Raw genomic sequence first — 11,222 nt, forward strand, 5'->3', positions numbered from 1 at the left:
AGGTCAGAACCCGAGCGATCTTCGGCTCTTCCACATTTAAATAAAACAATCGCGTGATGATTAGGAACAGAGTGGTGAACGCATAAATGTTATTTTAACACCTCGCGGTTGATTTGGTCAGTTGATTTCGTCCGCTTCCCACCTAACCAAGCAACGTAGCTGGCACACGGCAGGATGCCCGAGAAGAGACACAAAAGAAAACATACAAAGGCACAGCTCAGCACGAGATCAATTATTATTTCCAAAATGAATTGGTTGAGAATACATTATACGTTGTCTGTTTACATGAATGAATTAGCTACAGCTGCCGATCAAGAATTCATAGTACCGCTTCTTCTGAACGGAAATTCAGCGATTCATAAATCATAACGTGTGAGTGCAGCATTAGAAATGCCCAGTGACATCCTCCTCGCTCGCTTCATCGCTTCCTATCGTCGTCGAGGCGCGATCCCAAGTCTACAATATGATGCGTGCACCCTTCGTTCTGCTTGTCGTGTTGATGGCGATGAATTGATCCAATGTAATGTGATTTCCATGCGATTCGGGCAGATGGCGTGCGCTCGTGCACATAGGTCGCCTGATGAATTGGGTTGCCGCCTTGCGAGTATGAGTTGGCTTCGTCTTCCTGCGTCCGCAGGATTGGTTGATTGACGGTGCGGTTGATCAGCTGCACAGCTTGACGGTGCACGCCACCGCCTGCGCCCAGTACTTGAGCCTCGCCTTCACCTCGTCTGGGCTGTCCCCTGCAGCAACACATCAAGAGAGAACAACACTTGAGTTCAAATGCTCAATAGCAACCCAATCTAACCCAAGCATGAAGCGGAAATCAACCGTGCTTAAATTGTTCCAATCATGAACTGGTCATTCTAGAGAGTTTAGATGAATCATGAATCGATGTTGAACGAACAGACTTATTTTTTCACATCGGAGGGCAAGATCCAACGAACATAGGTCGAGCAATTTGAGCTTACCAGGGCAGGAAATCTTCCAGTTGGGGATGGGCTGGACCGGCGAAGGAGGCACGACCGCCGGCGGCTCCGGAGCCAAATCTTCGACCTTGGACGGCGCCTGGTGCTCGTCCAAGAACCGCTGGCTCATGGAGTAGCAGAGCTCGAGCGCGGGCAGCGTGCCGCACAGCTCGGGGATCTCGTTGTAGCTGAACCCGAACCCCAGATCCACGCACCCCTTGAGCTCCTCCAGGTCGTCGTCCGTCAGGCTCCTGGCACGGCCCACGCCGGAATCCCCGGCGCCCGCTCCGGCGCGGTCCGGGGCCGCGTCCTCCCCGGCGAGCACCACCGGCCGCGCCCTGCGCGGCCACGCCGCCTCCCACTGCGCGCCGCACCACACCTCCTCCGCCTCCGCCTCAGACTCCTCTACCTCCGCCTCCGGGCAGTTCTTGACCCGGCGCTGGGCGCGGCGGCGGTTACGGCTGCGTCGGCAGCGAGGCGGAGGCGGCGTCTGCGGCTGCAGGGAGCATGATGAGGAGGACAAGGAGGAGGCGGCCGCCGTCGTCGTCGACGCGGACTCGTCGAGGTCGGAGTCGGTGCTCCACATCGTCGCCGCGGCGGTCGTTGAGCTGGCTTGGCTGCTCGCTCGCTCGCTCTTCTCACGCGGTAGCTCCGCGTCTTCCGCTCTCTCGGTTGCTTTGCTGGATGGTTGTGGGTGGGAGAGAGGGAGTGTGGGCCTATAAGTACAGCTGCGTTAATACGGGGGGCATGGGTTGTTGCCATGTGGGGCCCGCTTGTGTGGCTGTATCGTGGTATGCGTCTTGGCCGTGTGTGCCATGGGGGATGCACATGTCACATGTGGACGTGTCATGTGTCCGGTCTAGTCACTCGCCGTATCCACGCTGTAAATATCTTTTCTATCGGCAGCTTTTATTTTTTACGGAAATGACTTGAATCAATTATAAAGGTTCTACAGAATCCACAAAGCATCCCAAACATAATGAAAATTGCATCGAGATCCCTACACCATCGAACGACCTCTACCGCCATCAGAACGAGCTGATGATGTGTCGTTGTTGGTGAAACTTGTCGATGACAGTCAGGCACTCGTCGTGCACGTGCTCCGAGAGACCAGCGTCCCGGAGTCACGGCTTCATCATTGAACCTTCGAATCGATCTGAAGCATTTGACACCAGAATTCCTATTGTGTACGCCTAGCGAGAGGCCTTAACCTTGCCGTTCCGAGGAGACGACAAGAATATACGCCGGAGCTCCGTCGATTACGTCCATCGGACGTATTCGAGGTGGATCGGAGCCCATAAGACTATCTCGACGATGAAGCGCCGCCATCCACCGAGCACCACATCTGTGAGGACAACTTCCTTCGCACGCCTTCTGACAATACAAAGCACCACCAGTACAAAGACGAAGTAGGGAGAATTTATTCCAGGCTGACAACGTCGCCATCGTCTCACCGCTGTCAGTTGAACAAAAAACCTACTACTATCCTACCTCCACCACAAATCCAAACGCTCATATCCAGGGTTCCCCCATCCTCCTGCTGCCATAGCGGCCGATGGCGGCTTGGGGAACCCGCGGTGGCACCAAAGGTTGAAGGAAAGGAGAAGCCAACGCCTTCTAATCGCCTTTGAAGGAACCCTCTGAAAACTGTTCGCACCACTAATTTATACTCGTCTGAGATCTTTTATTGGTAGTTGTGTGCTAAACCATATTTTGGCGAGGCCCCATACTTTGGGTCTTGGGGCAAAATTTTGGAGCGCACTCCACATGACAATTGTGTGGCGCCGAGAAAATTTCACGTGATCTCCCACCTCACATAGGGATGACATGGAGATTGGAGAAAAATGACGTCTCATTGATAAGTGGGTCTCATGATACGGATGCAGCCAATATAGAGACTCCGAGTTTGCACATCACCTCAACAGCCAATATATGGAGGTGGCAGTAGCTCACTGAAGATGGAATAAGGTTCTTCCCGCCTAACCCCCGTCATGGCGGTGCTTCTAGCATCGTCGGAGGGCATGTGGAGGTTTTTCTCCGGGGGATCTCGCGGGATTCGGTCGCTGTTTGTCTGCGATGGATCCACTTGCCGTTGTTCCTCTTCGTTCGCCTGTTTACATGTTGGATCCTTTGAATCTATGCTTCTCTTCGTCGGCAGCGGTTGCTATTCTAGTGCCCCGGTCATGTGGGGTCTTTGCACGATGACTTTCTGACTGTCTCTACAATAAGGTTTGCCCGGTTCCGATGAGGGCGGGGCGATGACAGCGGCGCCTTCAGCTTGCTTTATTGTTTGTAGTTATTGCTAGGTGGTCTACGGACCTGAATGTAATTTCTTACTTTCGATGTTCTGTATACTACGTGATAGTTGATGAATAGATCGAAAGTTTTCCCGCAAAAAATAGATAAATAAATTCTGACTAAATTCACGTGTACATGTGGATTTTTTTTTCAAAATTCTTAATTCTTGGTTTCAGTTTTCATATAAAAAACTCCGTGCGTTCTGTTCAAGCACATCAAGCGTTCCATACAGAGGGTTCTAGAAGAATAATTGTAAGCAACCTACTGGACAGGTTAGCTAGGTCTGAAAGTAAGAACACTTCCAAGTCTGAGTTTGGAAGGAAGGCGACCTGCAAGGTGGCACCGCTGGCCAAATCAATGGCTCCAAGCAATAATCAGAATTAGTCATGATCTCGTGCCTCGCATGGGGCGCTGTTTAGGGCTGCAACCCTGGCTAGATTTGCTACTGACAGGCACGTCTTGCTTAAACAAGTCCAGTGCAGTGCAGCAGCATCATTCATTCACACACGGCGGTGCGGCGGTCTAATGGCTTTTCTTGATGCTCCCTGTCAAGTCGGCAAATTTGGCTCGGGCTGCACTGTAAAGTTTGGAGGGCGAAATGGAGCGGAGAAAAGGCTTTGCGAGCTGCTCAAAACAGGACAGCATGAATCCAACTCAGGTGCTTGGAGGAGCCTCCTTTAGCGAAAGCCCTTTTTTGCTCATTGCTTGCTTTCTTGGGCACTGCGTCTGTGTTAACTAGTGCTTAATTTAACTCAATCATGTTTGTGTAAAGTAGGAGCGTCCACCCGATTTGAAATTCAAAGTTTTTCAAGCTGGTCGGCGGTTCCAGGTAAGCTAACGGCTACTATGTAGCATTGTAGGCTTGTACTCGCTCCGTTCGGGTTTATTAGGCATCTCCACATTTTCAGCCAAAATTTGACCTTATATACTAAATAGGAAAATGGTATCATTGAAACCTTCCTTAAATACGAATCCAAGAATATAAATTTTGACACATCACTCATATTTTGCAGACCAAATATGGCCTAATAAATCCGGACGAAAGTAGTAGCGATGTGGATATTGCTATGGGGCTACGTGCTTGATTTGTACTAGTAGTAAATTGTCCAAGCACAACGCACAAACAACGAATTCCGTTCATTTGTTTTCGGTCACCGTAATTCGCTGCTACAGAATCAGTCGTGGTAATCTGTAGGCTGGCACTCATCTTCATGTGGTACTAGCAAATGTGAACAGATTTATAGTATCTTTATTTGCCAAATGACAAGAAATTAAGCGCGTTGTCTTGGCCAATTCTGTCTATCTTCAGTTCTACTCGGCACGTATGATTAATTCCAGGGTTAGTGTGGGCTTGTCAAGGATTTGATTTGTTGCGCAAGGAACATTCTGGTTAGCCTTTCGCGTCAAGTTACTGGCGAACATACTTCCGTTGGCAAGTTGCAACTACTAGCTAGCTAGCTAACCTAATGTCAATATGTTAATTGAGCCAACTAAAAACAATGTTAACTGAGCCAACTCAAAACAATGTTAAGTTAATTGAGCCATGTCATTGGGCAAGCTGTAAGGTGTGTATAATAAGCTGGCGGCCGTTGGGCCTACCGGCACTTGATAATTGAGGTTACACAAGTGTCCCACAACGGTAGGTCTACTTGCTAATAGATTATGTTCTTGATCATTGTTTTCTTGATTGATAGCGCCTCGAATAATGGTGGAATATTCTAGAGTTTACATACTATATATTTTTTTTGAGACAAAAAAAAGCTAGGATTATGGGAAAGAAATGATAGGGCGGTAATCATGTCAGAATGCATGTGGCAAACTATGTTAGAGCGACTACAACAATGTCAAATTAGGCACTTGGTCTCTGATGGATGCCTGACCCAATCAACTCTGTGGTTAGCAATATATAGCCTTATAATAGTAAATGATCTCTTCTTCCAAGTGCCAAGATGGGTTCCGTATCGCAGAGACTCTATCTTTCACTCCAAAACTGTTACCACGGCACAACATTGCATAAAGAGCCCTTAATGAAACAGAAGTTACATATAAGTCCTTCCCTTTTGCAAATAGCACCCCAGGCAGCCCGGGTGAACTTTTGCCTAGGCTAGAAAGTAGTGATGGCAATGGATCGGGTTCGACCCGGGTTGAACAATATCAAATCCATATCCAAACCCATGAAGACATTATGTGCCCGTCCATGAAAAATTCTATGGGCGAAAAACAGTGTCCATATCCAAACCCGATGATATCCATCGGGTATGGATATCCATTGGATACTCTCAACACGTATACATAAAACATAGCACAAGTGCACAAGATTCACATAAGATCTCAAATTTTCACAAAACCACATAGCACAAGTGCACAACATAAAAAAAACAGAATCTGAAGCGGCGCTGGAGTAAGTTACGGTTGGGAGGGATTGCAAAATTTATTTATCATTTCTTATAAAGAAAATAAATAAATTGGAAGTTGGGATTGTGTGGATCATTGAATTTTGCCCCACATGTCATACTATCGGGTCGGGTTCGGGTATATCCACGGACACATAGCTATGTCCATGCCCTCACTAGTAGAAATATGCCTTTAGTCTCGGTTCGCAAAGGCCATTAATCCCGGCTGTGCAACCGGGACTAAATATGCGCGACTAAAGGCTCCCCCCTTTAGTTGCGCCTCTTACGAACCGCGACTAAAGGCCCGTCCACATGGGCGCCAGGAGTCCGTCGGGGCGGAGGACCTTTAGTCCCGGTTCTCGTGGCTAACCAGGACTAAAGGCCTCCTCCGCAGGTTTAGGGTTTTAGCCCCCCTAAACCTGGTTTCTTTTTAATTTGTAGTGTTTTATTTCTTTTATATTTTATTTTGTGTTTTATTTTAATTTTGATGAAGTTTCAGTACACATATTCTACGCTACTATATACATGCATATGAAATTTCAAACAAGAAGAATTCAAGAGGAATATATAATATATATTCAATCTCGGTTGACCATATACAACTTCGAACAAGTTTTCATACACAATTAGGATGGATGACCATATACAACTTCGAACAAGTTTCAATCTCGGGTATGCATATAAATTTCTTCGTCCTCGGTATAGTGTTCTCCTTTAGGATTGATGACTTCCCTCATGAAAAATCCTGCTAATTCATCTTGAATTGGTCGGAAGCGAGCTTCTGGACTAAGCCTCCTCCGCAAGTTATCTGTCGCCTTCCGCACGCTATCCGATGCCTTCCGCTCAGAGGTGTGTCTCCGGATGTTCTCACAAACATAGTATCCACATAGATTGGTCCCCGGTGGCTGCTTATCCACATTAACTAACCTTCTAAAATTTAGCTCATGTTTGAATTCACCGACAATTTCTTCTGAGAACCGTCTCCAAACCCTACAGGGCAAAGAAAATTAAATGAACAAGGGAGTTATTAGTTACTTGATATTAGGAAATGAACGAAAGAGATCGATCGATATAGAGCTCAAATGATTGAAAATAATTACTTTTGCAGCATTTTTCTCATGTCGGCCCAACGCTTTGGATCCGAATCCATAGAGTCCATGATTAGAACTCTGGAGGTGTGAAGTTCAATATTTAGCAGAATCCAGTGGAACCTGCGGACACGTTACATGCACAGTCATGCATAACTCATCGATTAGACATACCATGCATGGAGTAAACAAAAGAGAATAGGCACAAGAGAGAAACACTCACCCAAAATGGTAAGGAAATAGAATATGAATTTTGAGTTGATGCTTTCTAAGAAACTTGTACAAGTCTTTCTCCACGTCTTCGGGGTGATTTTGTAACACACATCCATTAGCGATATGTGGGTCAATGAACCCAACATCATGGATGTTTCTTATTTTGCATTCCCAAATCTTCAATCTGCATAATAGCGTACGCAACAATATAGTTAGGACAATATATATATATATATATATATATATATATATATATATATATATAGTGCAGGCAATGAAGAACGAGATGAGGTAGAAATAAATCACTTACAGAACGTAGCAACTCAGCATAGATTTGTCGAGCTCGCGCAGATTGAACAGCTGAAATAATTCACTCATATGAACTTGTACAGAGTACCATTTGGTGTGATGCTCCTCTGTAACATCCGCATAAACATATTCTTTGTCGGCCCATGTTATGAATTGCTTGTACCAATGTAGCAGATTTCGCATTTGTGGTGGTAGACTCTTTTCCCGCGCAGGCTCGACGAGAGGCCCATTCCGCACATATTGTAATGCTATCTCACATATTGGCGCATCCTCAAGGCCTAAGAAGGCACGAAGAGTCAAACCCATCTCGGACGCTTGTTTCATGGCACTCGCTACAGTCAATCCAAGTGCTGCTGCAGCTGCTATGATCTCGGGGTCCTCTTCCGGACCGGCTTTCACTATGAGCGGGGGGATCGATTGTTTATTCTGCATCCCGAGCTGGTCAACTTGTTTCCCGCTTTTTTTACTTTCTTCTTTCTCCTCCTTCAATATTTTTGCTTGCCTACGAAGTTCATGTCCATAGTCGTCAGGCATATTCAGCTCGGCTTGGGACGGTGTCGTCAAAAAATCCTTAGCCCACTTCTTTTGCTTCTCAGTGAATACTTGCTTGGGCTCAGGCTCTTTTATCGCCTTCGTATCCGCCTTCCATTTCTCATAATGAGCAGACGCGGCCAATTTGGTTTCAGCTTCACTAAGTTCCCAAGGCCTTGGGAGGAGAGGCTTCAGTGATGGCTCCGGCACCCTTGTGGTCTTAGGTACATAAGGGTCCGGGTTAATAGTCCAGGAGCGGGTTTCCTTGCTGTCCGCCTGCTTCTGCTTCTTCGCCGGAGGTGGATTGGGGGGTGTCGTACCCGCCGGAGGAGGATTGGGGGGCGGCGACTGCTTACCCGCCGGAGGTTGTGGATCGGGGGACGGCGTCGAATGGCGTGAAGGAGGTGTAGGTGGACCACCACGACCACCACCACCGCCGCCACCACCACCAGCACCACCATCGGAGGGGGGTGGACTTGTTAGCCTTGGCGCCTCGCCTGAAAACACTATGTACTTCTTTTTCCATAGAATGATCTGGCGCTTGACATCTCCAAGTCTTCTCTCCCCTTCGGGTGTAGCTTTGTCAATCTCCAGGTCCTCAAACTCTTGGACTATGTCTTCCACCGTGACACGAGCATAGCCATATGCAATGGGGTTGTTGTGGTGGAGTGCTCCAGGTGTACAGGGTAAAGCACTGCCGGTAGCTACCTTCGTGGAAACGTTCCCCACGGGATAATGCAGATCACATTCTTTCATCTCCTTTACATCATCCACAGGGTAGTGAGGCTCCGGTGCACGAATCTCGATCATCGGTGCATTAGCACCAGGCGGGGCATCCGTGGAAGCCACGCTGCTTCTCCGCTGCTGGCTTCCGCGATCCGCTTCATGATCTTCATGCGGCCCTGCAGCCGATTTTTCTTTTACTAGTTCATGCACGGTCTGCTTCAACTCATGGAGTTCCGATGCAAACTTCGCCAAAAGATCTGCATCCCGGTCCGTCTTTCTCTTACGGCTTCTGTAATAGTACGGGTCATTGTCCTAGGAAAACCCTACTTTCCACGGAATTCTGCCTTTGCCTCGTACACGTCCTCCGTGTTCATCATTCCCCAGGGCTGTTGTCAGTGCGTCTTTCTCTCTGTTGAACTTGATCAAGCCCTCTTGAGCTTGGGTCATTGCGTCAATAAGGGCTTGGGTGGGAGCAAACTTTTTCTTCCGGTAAACACACACCCCTGTCTCCGGGTCTAGCGATCCCCCATGCCCGTACCACCAGCTTTTGGCCCTTGGGTCCCATCCCTCTGTACCTAGTGGGATTCCTCGCACCCTCAGGTCCTCCTCCATCTTCTGCCACTTAGGCTCCGAAAGGCGGTATCCTCCTGGCCCCATAATATGATGGAACTTTTTCTTACTCGCATTATCCTTTTTTCGATATTTCCTTGAAATGCTCCGATTTCTTTTGCCTCACAAATTCTGGCCAATCATCTTTCAGTTTCTCATGTTGTCCATTGAAATCCGGAGTCTTGCCCTTGTTGACATAGTCACGGGTTAAATTTTTCTTGAAGTTCCAGAATGCTTCGCCCATCTTCTGAAGAGCGAACTCTTTAACTAGCCTCCTCCTCTCACGTCCACCCGGAACCTCGTTACCGAATTCATCGACTTTGTTGTATTCCGGAGGTAGAATGAAATGTTCCATAAGCTTTCTCCAGCAATCCTTTTTCGTTCTCTTGTCGACAAAACTGAAACCAAGACGTGCCTTCTTTGGCTCCTTCCATTCCTGGACGGTGATCGGGACGTTGTCTCTAACAGCGACTCCACATTGGTTGATAAACTTTGAGGCGTGCTGTAGGGGCTTGCCGGTTTCACTGACAAAATCAATGGCATATGTTTCTCCTGTTTTCATTGCCTTGGATTTGCCACGCTTTGTCGTACTCGATCCGGCCGAGGGCTAAAAAAGAAAGAGTGTCGCGCGCGTTAATACATATGTATTCACATTTCAGTAAGTTTGTATCACGAGAGGCTCAATGTATATATATACCTCGCCGGAGGTGGTTGCTACTTGCAATTCGAGATCGTCGTTTGTTGACGGTTGACCTCCGTCGACAATGTCCATTCCTTCACCTTCTTGATCATCGACAATGTCTGTTCCACCGTCAAGGTTCAGAAAAGAAGAGACTACATCCTCTTCTTGCTCATATTCTGAGCCCGGCACATAAGGAATCTCGTTGTTTATGATGCCCATTAAATAACGTTCAGCCTCCGGATCCCTAAGCGGCTCGGCTCTATCGTCCGCCATATGTCACTCCTGCATGTAGTAAAAATTAATTAAGTATAAAGGAATTAAAAAAATAAGATTAAGGGGACATAGAGGAGGAGCAGCGACGGTTGAATGATTAAGAGCTATTAAAAAATAAAATTGATGTTTCTTGGTCAAATTTATACAATTATTCCCAAATAAATTTCCTTTTCTTTTTCCTTTTCTTTTTCCTCTCTGCTCTCTCTTTCCTTTTCTTTTTCCTTTTCAGTTTTTTATTGAGCACTAATTTGCATAGAAGTTTTTGTTTTTCCTTTTGTTTTTCCTTTTCTTTTACCTCCGCCGCCGCTCAAATTTAATGATTTATACAATTATTCCCAAATAAATTTCCTTTTCTTTTTCCTTTTCTTTTTCCTCTCTGCTCTCTCTTTCCTTTTCTTTTTCATTTTCTTTTTTCCTTTTCTTTTTCCTCTCTGCTCTCTCTTTCCTTTTCTTTTTCCTCTCTGCTCTCTCTTTCCTGCGGAGGACGGCAGGCGGCGGCGGGAGGCGGAGGGGCAGGGGCAGCGGGGGCGGCGCGCAGGGGCTGGGGCAGCGGCGGCGGCGCGCAGGGGCAGGGCCAGCGGTGGCGGCGGCGCGCAGGGCAGGACAGGGGCGGCGGCGGCAGTGCAGGGGCAGGGGCGGCGGCGGCGGCGCGCAGGGGCAGGGGCAGCGGTGGCGGCGGCGCGCAGGGGCAGGGGCAGCGGCGGCGGCGCGCAGGGGCAGGGGCAGCGGTGGCGGCGGCGCGCAGGCAGGGCAGGGGCGGCGGCGGCTGTGCAGGGCAAGGGCGGCGGCGTAGGGCAGGGGAAGTGGGGGCAGAGCTCACTGGGGGCGTCGGCGTCGATCGGCGTCGGGGCAGGGCGTCGGCGTCGATCGGCGTCGGGGCAGTAGCCTGGCGGCGTCGGGGCAGGGCGTCGGCGTCGAGAGGAGAATGGGAGGTGGGGGAAAATTTACTAAGTGTTGTATATATAGACAGAGCATTAGTCCCGGTTGGGGACACCAACCGCGACTAAAGGTACCCTTTAGTCCCGGTTGGGCGGTTGGTATCCCCAACCGGGACTAAAGGTTCTTTCGCGCCGCTTTCGTTCCCGCGCGGAAAGAGCCTTTAGTCGCGGTTCGTGTCTTTTTCATATAGTTT

General features: G+C 48.4%; 1 protein-coding gene across 1 annotated transcript; it reads right to left on the reverse strand.

Annotated features, from left to right (window-relative positions):
- Positions 1 to 217: 217 nt before the first annotated feature.
- On the reverse strand, positions 218 to 1,677 carry LOC109743563 (uncharacterized). The gene is made up of 2 exons (XM_020302663.4): positions 972 to 1,677; positions 218 to 743 (listed from the first exon to the last, which is right to left on the reverse strand). Exons 1-2 carry the CDS (start codon positions 1,552 to 1,554, stop codon positions 664 to 666), a joined length of 663 nt encoding a protein of 220 aa, XP_020158252.1. The 5' UTR covers positions 1,555 to 1,677; the 3' UTR covers positions 218 to 663.
- Positions 1,678 to 11,222: the final 9,545 nt, after the last annotated feature.

The sequence above is a fragment of the Aegilops tauschii genome, chromosome 4 (assembly GCF_002575655.3).
Source record: "Aegilops tauschii subsp. strangulata cultivar AL8/78 chromosome 4, Aet v6.0, whole genome shotgun sequence".
NCBI lineage: Eukaryota > Viridiplantae > Streptophyta > Magnoliopsida > Poales > Poaceae > Aegilops > Aegilops tauschii.

Bases quoted from the DNA above. Each gene is read 5' to 3' on its own strand.
- LOC109743563 (XM_020302663.4), bottom strand. From the start codon at position 1,554: ATGTGGAGCACCGACTCCGACCTCGACGAGTCCGCGTCGACGACGACG. The intron at 744-971 runs GTAAGCTCAAAT...GTGTTGCTGCAG, and splicing joins CTGGAAGATTTCCTGCCCTG to GGGACAGCCCAGACGAGGTG.